The following is a 17,606-nucleotide window of genomic DNA, read 5'->3' on the forward strand; positions in this document are numbered from 1 at the left end:
TCTATTTGATAAAATACTGTTGGGATTATCGATAAAATTATTTGAATACATCGATTAATTATATTTTAATCTTCGTTTTTAGTATTATTATATACAAAATGTATGCATAATCTGACAAGACCATGGCATGATTTCGTCGAAAAAAAGCAAAACGATTGAAAAAAAAAACGATTGACTTTACTTTAAACGCGATAAATAACTTTAATTAACAATTAGAATTTAATTTTTAAAAAGTAAGCATTTTACTAAAATTTACAAAATCTCTTTGGTTCAATGACAATGCAGGTAGAAAATAATGTCAAGCTTAAAATATTGCAAAAAATTAAACGGAATTGAATATTAAAGTTATGTATGTACATATATGTTTTCCATAATGAATTGTGAGTTACGTTTTTTCTTATTTTCTACTAATATAATATTAAACTTTTATAAAATTTTCGGAAAGTAATTGATATCTACGTGATTTGTTATTGAAGTGAAATTATATTTTCACTTACATGCATACATACACATGTATGAACGTACATACATACACGATATTTTAAAAGTTTGCTTTTTATAGTTAAAAAGTGTAATAATTCTCATGTAAGTTAGATCGTTTTCGTAGAATTAATGAAATAATAAAAAATAATTTGAAATTAAACAATATTTATTAAATTCACACATACATATGTACATACATGTTTGTAATTTATCTTTGGATACAAAAATTAAAAATTATTTCAAATATATCCTAAAAATCCAAACCAAGCTTCATTGTTTGATGAACATCCGTCACTCGTAATATCGACACAAATCTAAAATAAAACAAACATAAAAGAGTAATAAATTTTTTTAAATCATCTTTAAATACATATTTTATCATAAGATAACATACTAAAGCATTTGCATCGAACTCTTTTCCATCTGGACACTCCAACACTTGTGGAGCACCATTAAAGCAAAAGTAATATTTGGTGCAATCGGTCGGATGCGGTTCAAATAGTCCAGCTCCTGAACATGGCGCTGGTCCAGTTGTGGTTTCAGGGACTACTGTCGGAACTTCAGTTGTAAGTGCTTCAGTTGTAGGTTCTTCAGTTGTAAGTGCTTCAGTTGTAGGTTCTTCAGTTGTAGGAGCTATCGTTGTAGTACACCCGCTTCCCGTAATATCAATACACCCCTGAAATAAAAATAATTTATGATAGTACCTACTAATAATATCTTTATGTACTCATATATCAGCGACATACTCTGGCTTCCATATTGAATTCTTGCCCCTCGGGGCATTCGTACATTTGCGGGATGCTGTTTATGCAAAAGTAGAACTTGTTGCAATCGGTCTCGTGTGCTTCAAGACCAACCGTTATTCCTGAACAGATTGGTTTTTTAGTGGTGGTGCTTTGTGGCTCTGTTGTGTACTCCATTGTGGTAGTTTCTGGTTCTTCGGTTGTAGGTGCTTCAGTTGTAGGATGTATTTCAATGCATCCGTTACCCGTAATATCAATGCACCCCTGAAATGAATTTCATTTTTGAAAAAGAAATATTTGTTTAATAATGCCTTTATGACCATAACATACTTGAGCGTTTATATCAAACTCCTGTCCATCGGGACATTGAAACATTTGCGGAGTACCACTTAAGCAAAAGTAGTACTTGGTGCAATCGCTTTCGTGTGGCTCGAGACCAACCGTTATTCCTGAACAGATTGGTCTTTTAGTCGTGGTACTTTGTGACTCGGTTGTGTACTCCATTGTAGTAGTTTCAATTACTTCAGCTGTAGAAGCTTCTGATGTAGATGTTTCAATTGTAGTTTCTTCAGTTATAGCTTCTTCAGTAGGAGCTTCTTCAGTTGGAGTGTCTTCTGTTGTTGAAAGTACTTCAGTTGAAGCTTCTTCTGGAGTTGAAGGCACTTCAGTTGTTTCTTCTTCTATTAAAGTAGAATCAGTTACACCATCAGTCGTAGGAGCTTTGGGTGTTGTACGGAGCGTACATCCGTCCTCAGAAATCCAATCGCAGTTCTATAAAACCCAAGTTACATATGTTTTGTATAAAAAGAGACCGTACACATGAAAAAGTTACTCCCTATTTTGAACTACTTACTCCCTTTTCTGGATCAAATTCAGTTCCGCCAGCACAGTCAAAAGCAGTCAATACACCCATATAGCAGGAATAAAATTTGGTGCAGAGAGTTTCATGCGGTAAATAAATCGTGGTATTTTGGTCAAGAGGACAAAATGGAACTCTAGGGCTCCCTTCAACCAATGAGCTTAAGAACAAGTTCAAGCATCCTGGAACAATCGGCGTTTGGCAAACCTGAAAATATTTCTCTGTTAAAAATGTTTCCTGTATTAATTGAATGAAGAAAATTCTATGCAGAAATGTTGACGTACTTGTAATTGTCGATTGAATTCTTGACCTCCATTACAATACATCGTTTGTAGAGATCCGCCATCGCAAAGAATATATCTAGAACACTCGGAAGGATCGGCTATCCTTCCAATGGAATTCGCAGGGCATTCTAATGCCGATGTTGCCCCAATTAGTAATACAATACAAAGTGAAATGATTCCTGCAATAATCAATATTAATTATAATTTCATAGAATAGCTTATTTTTATTATATTATATGAAGGGTATTCAATCAATAACGGTTATATAATTTTTTTGACGAATTATTGCACAAATAATGCACCTGTTTTTGACACCATTTAAAAATATTTGCACGATTTCAAATTAAAAAATATAACCACTCGAATAAGACAACATATACTATAATACTTAGTCGAAATATATATATATATATATATATATATATATATATATATATATATATATATATATATATATATATATGTATGTAATTTTATATTCTTAAACACTAGTAAAACGTACCGTACATAGTTAATATAGTGGCGATCGTTTGTATATGACTATACTATCTCAGCTAAACTACCTATATTTGTAGATAAAATTAAGTAGAATGTTACGTGAGATAAATAAGCGATAGATTTTATCATAAAGCATGTGCTAAATCGAAGTTGCTGAATGGGCAACTGCGTGTTTAGTCTTAAGCCTACTTACATATGTATATAGATTTACCGTCGTAACCTACCTAAATTAATTAAAAATATCTCGAGATTAAATTTTCACACCCTCACAATACCTCATCTATTTTGTATATAAATTACTAATAAAGAATGGTAGAATTTTTTTTAAATATTTAAACATATACATGGTATATAATATATCATAAATCCGTTTGAATATGAAAACTTTCAATGAATGAGTTTTGTCAGTAATGACGTAGATATGTGAAACTTGTATGGTTCCATCACAGTTATCCAAAATGCGCATAGAAGGTTTTGATGACATAAATATCCTGTATAATTTCTCAAATTTTGGGTTTTTGATGTTTGGATTCAAAGGTAGGGAGTTCACAGTTTTTCCGTTTGCGTAATTAATAATGTACTTTTTTTAAATACAGTTCCAATAAACAATTGCGGAATAGTCAATTGTCGATTGGACTTTTGTGTAATCACTCATTTTTGGATGATAATAATACGTATGTACATATTTGGATGATAATAATTTAGATAGAGAACACATTGTGATTCTTTTATATTCTTGAAAATGACTCAGTATTGAAATCGAATTTTCAAATGATTGATGAACAGAATAGAAGTTTATCCTTTTACAAAACAATGATAATTTTTAAACAATGAAAAATTGCAGCTGCGTAAAAAGGATTCAATCCATTTGTTACGATTACGATATTTTACCGAGTGCACAATTATGTGCACACAGGCAACTATTTTTATAATAAAGTTTTGTAGGCAACGACTTTTATTTTTTATTTTTATTTGATTTATACCAGGAAGGCTAACAGATAAACCCAATGCGCCTTCCTGGCCAAAGACAATTATATAAACATATATGTACACCATCCATTTATACACAAATACTTACACGTATACATAAATACACATACATACATACATAAATATAAAAATACACATATATACATACATACACACCTACACACACATATATATATATATATATATATATATATATATATATATATATATATATATATTCACATATACATATACACATAGATACATACACATACAAATACATACATCTATATACATACACACATTATATAATACATGCATATACACATAAACACATAAATAAAGATAAATTACTCATATATAAAAAAATAAAAAATAGCATACATATATAAATAAAGATAAAACCAACATAGATACATACACATTATGCTAAATAATAATATTACAAAATGAAAACAACATGTGTAAATATGTAGCTAGAAGTCATTTAAAATATGCTGCCTGACAGTAAAAACATCAAGGCTCCCAGAAAGCAGGTTAAATAATCGAATGGCTCTTGAAAGGGGCGAGTCATCAAGCACATTAGTTCTGGCCCGAATAGGCAGAAATAGAGTTCTGGAGTGAGATTCTCTCAGTTTCTCAGGTACCCTAAGTTTAAGATTAGACAGAACTTCAGGAAGATGACATTCACCCCTTAGAATTTTTAGAAAAAGCTTACCAAGTTGATTGTTTCTACGTGAAGCTAAGGAGTCAAAGCCCAAGGAGCCCATGACAAACTTACTGGGAAATAAGTAGGGATAGCGCCCAAACTCTTTCATGTACAGATAACGCAGATATTTTCTTTGCACTCTCTCTAACATGAGCGTGTACCTTAAATGGTTAGGACTCCATATGGCCGAGCCAGATTCAAGCAAACTGCGCACCAATGTACATATGTAGTATACAGTAAACGTATCACGCTGGTACTATTAAAGGCGCCTGAGTTTCTGACAACGAAGCGTAATGTTTTTGTAGCCCTATTGCACACATCTTGGACATGAGAATTAAAATTCCAGATATTTGAAAAAGTAATTCCCAAATCATTGACATGTGTGTGACGGGCAAGAATAGAGCCATCAATCTTGTAACCAAATTCAATTGATGATCGAGATCTGGAAAAAGAGACAATGTGACACTTGTCAACGCTTATCGGAATATGTACATATGTATGTACTTGTTTTGTAAAAAATGATTGGTGAAATTTCAGTGATTAATTTATTCAAAATAAGGAAGAAAATAAACAAGTTTAAATAAAATGATATTTATTACATAATATTTTTAATAATTTACACATATAATTTATCTTTATGAATTATTTAAAAGTTATATTCATTGAATCCATCAAAAATTTGGCTGATCGATGAGCATCCGTTTCCCGTGATTTTAACACACTTCTGAAAGAATACAAGAGAAAATATTACTGTATATACGTTTAAAAAAATCTACGATAATATTTTCATATTTAATTGTAACATACCCTAACGTTTATATCGAATTCCTTTCCCTTTGGACATTCCATTTGAATGGGAAAACTGTTAAAGCAGAAGTAAAATTTGGTGCAATCCGTGGGATGTAGTTCAAATACTTCATTTCCTGAACAGAGAAGCCTTCCAGTTGTAGTTTCAGGGGCTGATGTGGTGGGAAGTTCAGTGGTGGTATCCTCGGTATAAGTCACCTCGTCGGTAATAGGTTCGTCGGTGATGGGATCTTCAGTGATAGGAACTTCAGTAAGGGGCTCGTCGGTAATAGGATCTTCAGTGGCAGGTTCCTCAGTAATAGGTTCTTCCGTGATAGGAGCTTCAGTAGCGGGTTCCTCAGTAGTAGGATCTTCAGTAGGAGCGTCAGTAGCTGAACATCCACCACCCGTAATATCTATACAAGTCTAAAAAAAAAATTCATTGATTGAAAAAACACACGAACATGGATTTATATTTGTATATACAAATAGTTTTACAAAAAAAGGATCTAGTTCATATGAGTAAAAATTTAACTTGTATATTGTACAAAAAAAAAATAAAATTGGTATGGTCAAAATACTTCTCATATGATTTGGATCATTTTTCAGAGCTACACTAATAATATGAGAGCATACTTTGTCAATTGGATCGAATTCTTGTCCATCATTACACTGGAATTCTTGCGAAACACCATTCATGCAAAAGTAGAACTTGGTGCAGTCGCTCTCGTGCGCTTCTAGACCAACCGTAATTCCCGAACAGATGGGTCTCCGAGTCGTAGTAATCAGTTCAGTAGTATATTCAACAGTTGTAGGTTCATCCGTAATGGGAGCATCAGTTGCAAGATCTTCAGTTGTAGGAGAATCAGTTGGAGGATCTTCAGTTGCAGGAGCATCAGTTTCAGGATCTTCAGTAGTAGGAGCATCAGTAGGAGGATCTTCAGTTGCAGGAGCATCAGTTTCAGGATCTTCAGTAGTAGGAGCATCAGTTGGAGGATCTTCAGTTGCAGGAGCATCAGTTGACGGATCTTCAGTTGTCGGAGCATCAGTTGTCGGAGCATCAGTTGACGGATCTTCAGTCGTAGGAGCTATTTCTACAGTACATCCACTACCCGTAATTTCAACACACCCCTGAAAGAAAACTCACAATTGAAAGACATAATGATATTAATACATATTAATGTTAATATGACAATAACATACGCCGGCGGCAATATCGAATTCTTGTCCTTCGGGGCACTGGAATTCTTGTGGAACACCATTCATACAAAAATAGAACTTGGTGCAATCGGTCTCGTGTGCTTCGAGTCCAGCCTGTATTCCTGAACAGATTGGTCTTCGAGTGGTGGTGGTCGATGGTTCTGTGGTATATTCATCAGTTGTAGGCTCTTCAGTTGTAGGATCTTCAGTTGTAGCAGCTTCAGTTGTTGGCTCTTCAGTTGTTGGCTCTTTAGTTGTTGGCTCTTCAGTTGTTGGCTCTTCAGTTGTTGGCTCTTCAGTTGTTGGCTCTTCAGTTGTTGGCTCTTCAGTTGTTGGCTCTTCAGTTGTTGGCTCTTCAGTTGTTGGCTCTTCAGTTGTTGGCTCTTCAGTTGTAGGAGCATCAGTTGACGGATCTTCAGTTGTCGGAGCATCAGTTGACGGATCTTCAGTCGTAGGAGCTATTTCTACAGTACATCCACTACCCGTAATTTCAACACACCCCTGAAAGAAAACTCACAATTGAAAGACATAATGATATCAATACATATTAATGTTAATATGACAATAACATACGCCGGCGGCAATATCGAATTCTTGTCCTTCGGGGCACTGGAATTCTTGTGGAACACCATTCATACAAAAATAGAACTTGGTGCAATCGGTCTCGTGTGCTTCGAGTCCAACCTGTATTCCTGAACAGATTGGTCTTCGAGTGGTGGTGGTCGATGGTTCTGTGGTATATTCATCAGTTGTAGGCTCTTCAGTTGTAGCAGCTTCAGTTGTTGGCTCTTCAGTTGTTGGCCCTTCAGTTGTTGGCTCTTCAGTTGTTGGCTCTTCAGTTGTTGGCTCTTCAGTTGTAGGAGCATCAGTTGACGGATCTTCAGTTGTCGGAGCATCAGTTGACGGATCTTCAGTCGTAGGAGCTATTTCTACAGTACATCCACTACCCGTAATTTCAACACACCCCTGAAAGAAAACTCACAATTGAAAGACATAATGATATCAATACATATTAATGTTAATATGACAATAACATACGCCGGCGGCAATATCGAATTCTTGTCCTTCGGGGCACTGGAATTCTTGTGGAACACCATTCATACAAAAATAGAACTTGGTGCAATCGGTCTCGTGTGCTTCGAGTCCAGCCTGTATTCCTGAACAGATTGGTCTTCGAGTGGTGGTGGTCGATGGTTCTGTGGTATATTCATCAGTTGTAGGCTCTTCAGTTGTAGGATCTTCAGTTGTAGCAGCTTCAGTTGTTGGCTCTTCAGTTGTTGGCTCTTTAGTTGTTGGCTCTTCAGTTGTTGGCTCTTCAGTTGTTGGCTCTTCAGTTGTTGGCTCTTCAGTTGTTGGCTCTTTAGTTGTTGGCTCTTCAGTTGTAGGAGCATCAGTTGACGGATCTTCAGTTGTTGGCTCTTCAGTTGTTGGCTCTTTAGTTGTTGGCTCTTCAGTTGTAGGAGCATCAGTTGACGGATCTTCAGTTGTCGGAGCATCAGTTGACGGATCTTCAGTCGTAGGAGCTATTTCTACAGTACATCCACTACCCGTAATTTCAACACACCCCTGAAAGAAAACTCACAATTGAAAGACATAATGATATCAATACATATTAATGTTAATATGACAATAACATACGCCGGCGGCAATATCGAATTCTTGTCCTTCGGGGCACTGGAATTCTTGTGGAACACCATTCATACAAAAATAGAACTTGGTGCAATCGGTCTCGTGTGCTTCGAGTCCAGCCTGTATTCCTGAACAGATTGGTCTTCGAGTGGTGGTGGTCGATGGTTCTGTGGTATATTCATCAGTTGTAGGCTCTTCAGTTGTAGCAGCTTCAGTTGTTGGCTCTTCAGTTGTTGGCTCTTCAGTTGTTGGCTCTTCAGTTGTTGGCTCTTCAGTTGTTGGCTCTTCAGTTGTTGGCTCTTCAGTTGTAGCAGCTTCAGTTGTAGGAGCATCCGTTGACGGATCTTCAGTTGTCGGAGCATCCGTTGACAGATCTTCAGTTGTAGGAGCATCAGTTGTAGTGAGCTCTTCAGTAGTAAGAGCTTCAGTAGTAGGAGAGTCAGTGACTGTAGGAGCTAGAGTGGTTAAACATCCATTACCAGTAATATCCACACACATCTGAAAATTACATAATCGATTGAAATAAACGAAGAAACATCTATAGCGCTAGATATATGTATGTATTTAAAATAATTTACATTCAAATTTGGGTCGAATTCTTGTCCTTCGGGACATTGAAATTCTTGGATGAAACCGTTTACGCAAAAGTAAAACTTCGTGCAATCGCTCTCATGTGGCTCAAATCCGACATCAACACCTGAACAGATCGGTCTTCTGGTGGTTGTAAATTCCGACTCCGTTGTGTATTCAATTGTAGTATCTTCAGGAGCTTCTGTGGGTGTAGGAGGTATCGTTGTAGTACATCCACTACCCGTAATATTAACACACCCCTAAAATAAAGCTCATTGATAAAAGTGATAAAATATTTCTAAATCCTATTATATAACAATAACCTACTCTGGCGTCCATATCGAATTCTTGTCCATCGGGGCATTCATACATCTGTGGAATGCTATTTATGCAAAAGTAGAACTTGTTGCAATCGGTTTCGTGTGCTTCTAATCCAACTTGTATTCCTGAACAGATTGGTCTTCGAGTCGTCGTACTTTGTGGTTCTGTGGAATATTCAATAGTTGTAGGTTCTTCGGTGCTAGGAGCATTAGTTGCAAGATCTTCAGTTGTAGGAGAATCAGTTTCGGGAGCATCAGTCTCGGGATCTTCAGTTGTAGGATCTTCAGTTGTAGGAGCATCAGTTGCAAGATCTTCAGTTGTAGGAGCATCAGTTTCAGGAGCATCAGTTTCAGGATCTTCAGTTGTAGCAGCATCAGTTGCAGGATTTTCAGTAGTAGGAACTTCAGTAGCGGGTTCTTCGGTGATAGTTGTAGTAGTTTCAGGGGCTGATGTAGTGGGCAGTTCAGTGGTAGTATCATCAGTATAAGTCTCCTCGTCGGTAATAGGTTCATCGGTGATGGGATCTTCAGTGATAGGATCTTCAGTGGCAGGTTCCTCAGTAATAGGTTCTTCCGTGATAGGAACTTCAGTAGCGGGTTCAGTAGTAGGATCTTCAGTAGGAGCATCAGTAGCTGAACATCCACCACCCGTAATATCTATACAAGTCTAAAAAAAATCATTATTAAAAAAATACATGTACAACACAAGTAGTTTTACAAAAAAAAACGATCTAGTTCATATGAGTAAAAAGTTTATTTTTATATTGTACCGAAAAAATGAAATTGCGATGGTCAAAATAATTCTCATATGATTTGGATCATTTTTTAGAGCTAAAATAATAATATGTTAGCATACATTGCCAATTGGATCGAATTCCTTTCCATCATCACACTGAAATTCTTGCGAAACACCATTCATGCAAAAGTAGAACTTGGTGCAATCGCTCTCGTGCGCTTCTAGACCAACCGTAATTCCTGAACATATTGGTCTCCGAGTCGTAGTAATCGACGGTTCAGTAGTATATTCAATAGTTGTAGGTTCGTCGGTAATGGGAGCATCAGTTGCAAGATCTTCAGTTGTAGGAGCATCAGTTGCTGGAGCCGTAGTTGGAGCATCTTCGGTTGTAGGAGCATCAGTTGCGGGAGAGTCAGTTGGAGGATCCTCAGTTGCAGGATCTACAGTTGTAGGAGCAACAGTAGGAGAATCTTCAGTTGTAGTATCAGGAGCAGGATTTTCTGTAGTATCAGGAGCTGTTACAGAACCTTCAGTTGTTGTATGATATGTACATCCATTCGGAGAAATCCAATCACAGTACTATAATATAAAAAAAATTAAAATTTTGAAAAGTGTATACATATACGCTTATAAATATTATCCAATTCTTAAATCAACTCTCTTACTTTTTTTTCAGGATTGTACTCAGTTCCACTGGGGCAGTCAAAAGTAGTCAATATACCCATATAGCAGGTATAAAATTTATTGCAGGCAGTTTCATGTGGTATATTTATTGGGGGTCTTTGGAAATTAGGACAAATTGGAGCTCTAGGGCTATTTTCAGCCGATGGGCTTAAAAACAAGTTGAAGCATCCAGGAATAATTGGAGTTTGGCAAACCTGGAAATATTTATCTGTTAAATGTTTCTCATATTAAATTAATGAGCTATTTCCATTTAGATTATCACATACTTGTAATTGCTGATTGAATTCTTGACCTCCATTACAATTCATCAGCTGTGGAGATCCGCCATTGCATAGAAAATATCTAGAGCACTCGGAAGGATCAGCTATCCTTCCAATGTAATTTTCAGGACATTCTAGTGACGACGCTGTACCGATCAATAATATAAGGGAGAGCGAAATGATTCCTAAAAACACGCAATACAAATTTTAAATTGTTACAAAACCAATATACACGCAAAGTGTCGTATTTAATAAAGCAAATATGTATTTTAAAATTAATAATTGCTAGAAATACGTACCGTACATAGTTTATTGTAGTAACGATCGATTGCATATGACTGGTCACAATTTAAAATTTGTCTTAACTATACCACATATATTTATAGATAAAATTGAATAAAGTGTAAGATGAGATTGATTGCGAATCTGCAGATTTTATCTCAAAACATGTGTTAAATCGAAATATATGAATGGATGGCATGATTTAATGTTTGATAATATACTTGAATCACGTGTTCAGCATTGCTTAAAGTTTTTGCTACTTTTATATTTGAAAGCTGCATATTTAAATGTCACTAAAATGTCACTAAATGGAAAATATCACTAAAATAGAATATGAGCATTTTAAGCACTAAATTTGGATTTTCAACTGAAAAATATTATTTAAACCCACGCCTGATGTACGCACAAAAAAATCATTGAACTATGTAATCATCATCTACAGCCATTCACCACCCACTGCTGGATGAAGGCCTCTCCAACACGCGTCCACTCGTCTCTGTTTTGCGCAACTCTCATCCATCTCACTCCACACATTTTCCTAATTTCGTCAACCGATCTTACCTGCGGTCTTCCTTTTACCCTTTTTCAATCTCTTGGGTACCATTCTAGCATTTCTTTTGTCCACATTTCGTCCATTCTTTTAGCCACGTGGCCACTCATTGCCATTTCAATCTCTTCACTCTATCCACTATATCCACAACCCTTGCCATGCTTCTCACCCACGTATTCCATTTCCTGTCATTCCTCGCTATGCCAAGCATACAGCGTTCAATACTTCTTAAAGAATTGAATTATGTATGCCTGGATTAATAAGAATAAATCAAAATATATAAACTTCGGTGAGAAATGTCATCAATATAGAGTGATATTTCGCTAGAGTGGAAAATACTGGACAAATTAGCGTATAAGATAATGATGAATGAACCATCAGTATACATGTTAATAGTTTTGAAGATTACTCAAGATTGATTGAAAGAGTCAAAATCGGATTATGATGTTGATGATATTGTACATTAATTTTTAATTCATAGTTTCTTTTGACGTGTTCCTAACTAAATCTAAGTATATTATAGATTCCTCATACTTAATATTTGAGTTAGAATATTGAAGCTTGGGAACACTCTATTCTAGAAAATTCTTTTCATTTGAATACGTTTGTAAATCAATTCAAAGGTTGTTCCAATAATAGAAGCAGAATATGTCAATTACTGATTAAATTCAGCAATACGTTAATTGTCATCTAATCCCTAATCACTCATTGTTCCCATCATACGTATAATATTTGTACGATAGTGATGAAAATATTTAAGATACGTTGCCAGATTTTGAAATTCCTCAAAACGATTGTTGATTGTACGTACGTACATATGATTGATGAACGGAAACGGTCTTATTTATATATCGCAATAATCGTTTTTAAACAATGAATTTGTCAGCCAGTAGCTGTAAATCACGCGTTAAACATATTTCCATACATATATGAGTTGTATTGTTCTTATTGAATTTTTAGTTTTTTTTTTCTCTTACGTTTCGCTGGGAAGATGGCGGTGTTGTAGTTATCGATTGCATTTGTCATATTGCGGTTTTTCCGCTGCTATTCGCGTATGCTGAGGTATATATGTATGTATGCTTGTGTATTTTCCGGGCGTGGCTACGAGCACCAATAGCCGTGGAAAACCTTCGCTAGCACCGCCCACCAAAGGACTTTTCTCCTTTTTAGGTAATGCCGGCATACGCACTCACACTGACAATGTCCTGACACAACAACAACAACAACATCAGCGTTTCGCAATATTATTCTGCTTCCATTATAAAGCAAAAAATAACTGAGGCATAATAAAAAAAATCGTATTATATAAGAGGCTTTTCGACCTGGTTTTTAAAATCATAGTTGTGAAAAATTAAGGAAATAATTTTTTATTTTTTATTTATACCAGGAATGCCTGATAGGTAACCCCGGGTACCAGACGGGTGCGCCTGATAGGCCTGATATGTACATATGTACATAGGTGCGGCCTCCGCGCCAGAAACATTGTACATTTGATACAAATATTATTATAATCTAATATATAATTTGGAAAGAGACTTTGTATGTATACTAAGCCCGCTTTAAAGGTCAAGGAATTTGATCCTTAAAGCCCTCAACATGAGGCCACCACCCCCCCCCCCCCAACGAATACAGTCTAAGACAGTGCTTTCCAATTACTTTCATGTCACGCCCCCCTAAATCTGAAAGAATTAATTCCCGGCCCCCAAAAAAGTTTTTTTTCTAGTTAAAAGGTTTATTTGGCGGTAATTATTACAATTATAATACACATATTTATATTCAGCACAAAATTAAAGGAACTTGCTGAAAAACATTTTTTTTTAAATAAAAACTATACACACATGAAACAATTTAATGCGATAGATTAAGGTCGCATGTTTTTACATAACAAATCAATATCGGGTTCAATGTCAGAAATGCTAACTCGCAAAGCATCTTCCAAAGTCTCCGTGGAAAGACATAACCTTTGCTGATTTTTTAATATAAGTAATGACGAAAATACTGTTTCGCATAGGTACGTAGTCACGAATGGAATAAGAGTTACCAGGGCTTCTTTTCCAATAGCAGGATATTCTTGCTGTCGCCTTAACCAAAATTCTGAAATACTTTTTTCATTAAATTCCACTTCAAGCAAATTATCTGATCTGATATCGATCAACTCTTCTTGGATTGTCCACGTAATATGATCATATTTAAAGGACTTGGCAAATGGTGTTCTTATCCAATTATTCCTTTCATCCTCATTCAAGTTTGGGAAATATTTCCTTAAATATATATGTACATTCCCTAAATATGTAATGTGGAAAAATATTCATAAATGAATATTTGTACTTTCTATTGAATATTTTCGCGGCCCCCGGGAGAAATACTACGGCCCCCCAAGGGGTCGCGACCCCCCAATTTGGGAAACACTGGTCTAAGAGACCCTTTCGTCGGAGAACGAGACGGTTGTTCATGAATATCGCACAAGAAAAACCGCATATCACTGTTCTAATAAAAATTAAGTGGTCGAAAAAAATTGTGGAAGAAAAATCGAACAAGAGCAAACTGCCAATTGAGGGATGCTTACCAAATTTTATCCATAACTTGCTATTACGCTTAAACTTCTAGATATGAAATTTCAGTTCAATAAACCAAAAGGTTTCTGAGAAAAACATAAAAAACCTCGATTCTCTAGAGTAAAACTGCTACTTCTGGTTCAGATAAAAATATTTAAAAAATATAAAGTTATAAATATTATTATTTCTATTACATTTAAAAAAAATTAATCCGATTTAGTTGGCGTTTTGGGAGATAATTGAATTCAAAAACTTAAAAAAAAGAGGACACCTATAAGGGGAGGTACCATTTCCGGTCATCTTAAAAATTTGAAAAAAATTAACGTCATGTCGATAAGAATTTCAGTAACTGATACTAAGTTTCAGTTTGATAAGACTAGCGGTGTTCAAAAAATCCCCAAAATACACAGACACACACACACATTTTTTCTAGATCATGAAAACGTGATCAGTAATCGATTCTGAGTTCGAATCAGTCAAAATCTCGAGTTCGAATTTTCGCATGATCACAAAACTTCATCTATTGTTACTACGTACGTAGATAAAGTAAAAACCACACTGTACATAACCAAGTACAAAATAAACAACAACGCATGAACACATAAAGCATGCATGCGTTAGGAAATAATACCTGAAATGTGCCGTGCGAATGCACGCACACCTCAAGTAAACATATGTATATATGTAACCTTCGTTCGTTGGGTCGTAAACAGAGAAATGTTATAATAATATAAGTGACTTTAGGCGTTATATTTTTGTCAAGTGACGATTGTCCACAGATAATCCTAAATAATTTTAGCATCAGTCGTATTTGATGCTTGGTGGTCGACGTATGTATGTCCGATAAAAACTTCTCTGGGCAAGGGCAACGGGCAAGTGCATCATTAAAAATTGCACGATGCATTCAAAAACACACAAAAAACAACATGGGATATATTTTTATAAGTAAATTTATCATTTAAGTAACATATTATTCAATTAACATTGTATATGAAAGTTTTCATGAAAGCGTCTTGGCGACAGCTAGCATACGCATACGCGTACAATATTGCGTTGTTATGGAAACGGTACGCGTGTATTGAAACAAGAATTGTATTCCAAAGGGCGCTTTTATTATTATAACATTCTCTGGTCGTAAATCCATGACGTCATCGAACAAATAATTCGACTTTTTTCGATTCAAAGGATTCGAAGTCCCCGGGGGCAAAGGCGCCGAGGCGAAGCCTAGGGGGCGTAGACGCCAGGGCGGAGCCCTAGGGGGCGCAGGTGCCGGATTCTGATATACATATAATTTTTTATAAGAGAGTTACTACATATGTATGTTCGTTTGTTCGTGACAGTCAATTTAATAAAAAAAACAAATGAGTATTCAAATAAATTGAATAAAATGTGTACTATTAGATGAGTCATGTTTAAGCGTTTTATATTACAAATACCGAGTGAAGCCGGGTAATACAGCTAGTACTACTATAAAAAAATAAATCGAAAACGTTGTTGAAGTTCTGAAAGTAGAGTATAAAAGAAAGGCGATTTTCTTACCAATGAACATTGAAAATTACTTAATAAAAAAGACGAATAATTTCCGATTAATTTTATAAATACTCGAATTTTTTAATATTGAAAAAGCAGCGAATATATTCGCCTATCGAATATTCTAATATTCGATTGGGACCCCTAACTGAGACACAAGGATACCGACTGTCACTGACTGAGGGGGCGAGAGCCTGTAAACTGATTGGAGAATCATCCCATATCTGACCAATAAAAGGACCCCCTGAATTTGGACCTCTTATGACTAGAGGTAGGATAGTCACAGTGCTATCCATTGTTCCATTGTTGTAAATCCTTTGTAAAAAAGGTTCGGCAAACCTTTAACAATGCATTTACAACCTTTGAACAATACGCGGCACCTTCTGGGTCCGGTGACTACTTATGACATTAGTGCCAATGGGCACTAATAAGAAAAATAAAATAAAAGTGTCGAATATTCTATGAGCGATAGATGGCAAAATTAATAAAAAAATATATAAGATAAATATTGAAATTTTATAAAAATACTTTAATAAATTTTATAAAAATGCTCATGTCACATTTCTTTGAGGGGGAGAAAGAAGGGGGTTGGAAACGAAGTCATATTTTTTTGGAAAACGTGTTGAATATCACTGTTATTTTGTACTTATTTAGATGTCGTAACTAATTAGCTATCGAAAAAATGTGTTTTCGAACGTGTGTAGGTTATAAAACACATAAAATCGTAGAGATTGACTATGCAAAGACTGATAACGATTCGTATGATAACGTAGAACAAATAATCGGATGTAATTAAAAATAATATAATACATTATCGTTGCTAGCATTTATTTTTTCATAAATATTTTCATCGCAAAGTTATTGCCTATGGTTATTTTAGATAGGACATTGATTAGATACTTTAATTATATAATATACATATCTACATATGGTTACCAGAAGTGTCGAATCTTCCCGGACGTGTCCTCTTTTTTTGTTAGTATCGTCTGAGGTCGTTCTTAAACTGAAGGCAATATTGCTTTGAATGCCAATCATCATCATCATCATCATTTACAGCCATTCACCATCCACTGTTGGATGAAGGCCTCTCCAACACGCTTCCATCTCACCCCACACGTTTTCCTAATTTCGTCTACCCGTCTTCCCTGCGGTCTTCCTTTTACCCTTTTGCATTCTTTCGAATGCTGAGCAACGCCGATCAGCGTTTTGCCGACAAGTGGGCCTGAAAAACGACGATAGGCGTTGTATATTGAGCATGTACAAAGTAAACAAGAATACTTCCTGTTGAGCCTTTTCAGTTAGCATTGAAAAAAAATGCATTGAACACGGGTCGTGTAATCCGTTCAATTGTTTTGTCTACGTTTATAATGACAAGTTTACACCGGAGTTTCTAAATTGTGGCTTGGTCTGAGTATTCTAGATTGTTACACATAGGAACGATTAGATTGAACAGAATAGAATATTGGAAGTAGCATCACTCATTTAATATACCGGCATTTTGCCAATACAAGTCACGCGATCGATCTTTATTAATTTTAGAGCATTACATTTTAACAAAATGAAGAAGATGGAACTAGTTTTGGAAAAAAATATTGATAGACTTCTTTGTTTATTATATATTGTTGCAAGATATACATATGTATTAGGGAGGGACATACCTTTATAAAACACGAAATCTTCGGCTGTAGTTATATAGGATTTGTTTGTATTAATTACAATTTTTATAATTGCTTTCTATTGGATTTCTAAATAATTCTAGTTGGAAATGTTGGCGCAATTTTCAGCGTAGCGGGCTTTGAACACTGTCGATCGTTTTTATTTTTACATACCTCCTTTACGTTTCACTTACGATTACAATTCAGGAAAATTTTTCCCTCTTATCCGATCGTTTTCATACTTTGCCATATTGCTCATTTTGGTCATCAATATAAGTAAATGGATCCTCCGCCATTACGATGG

The 17,606-nt window shown here is 35.4% G+C and overlaps 2 protein-coding genes across 2 annotated transcripts; both read right to left on the reverse strand.

Annotated features, from left to right (window-relative positions):
• Positions 1-629: 629 nt before the first annotated feature.
• On the reverse strand, positions 630-3,464 carry LOC143913057 (uncharacterized). The gene is made up of 7 exons (XM_077432571.1): positions 2,872-3,464; positions 2,370-2,548; positions 2,080-2,292; positions 1,557-1,997; positions 1,230-1,490; positions 878-1,159; positions 630-797 (listed from the first exon to the last, which is right to left on the reverse strand). The coding sequence occupies exons 1-7, from the start codon at positions 2,876-2,878 to the stop codon at positions 723-725; spliced, it is 1,458 nt and encodes a 485-aa protein (XP_077288697.1). The 5' UTR covers positions 2,879-3,464; the 3' UTR covers positions 630-722.
• A 1,659-nt stretch (positions 3,465-5,123) lies between these two features.
• Positions 5,124-11,066, reverse strand: LOC143913053 (uncharacterized). Its single transcript, XM_077432565.1, has 13 exons — positions 11,030-11,066; positions 10,737-10,915; positions 10,452-10,664; positions 9,907-10,365; positions 9,058-9,717; positions 8,739-8,990; positions 8,170-8,658; positions 7,570-8,097; positions 7,105-7,497; positions 6,535-7,032; positions 5,968-6,462; positions 5,353-5,757; positions 5,124-5,269 (listed from the first exon to the last, which is right to left on the reverse strand). The coding sequence occupies exons 1-13, from the start codon at positions 11,034-11,036 to the stop codon at positions 5,192-5,194; spliced, it is 4,656 nt and encodes a 1,551-aa protein (XP_077288691.1). The 5' UTR covers positions 11,037-11,066; the 3' UTR covers positions 5,124-5,191.
• Between the last annotated feature and the right edge of the window lie 6,540 nt (positions 11,067-17,606).

This window comes from Arctopsyche grandis, chromosome 6 (assembly GCF_051622035.1).
Source record: "Arctopsyche grandis isolate Sample6627 chromosome 6, ASM5162203v2, whole genome shotgun sequence".
NCBI lineage: Eukaryota > Metazoa > Arthropoda > Insecta > Trichoptera > Hydropsychidae > Arctopsyche > Arctopsyche grandis.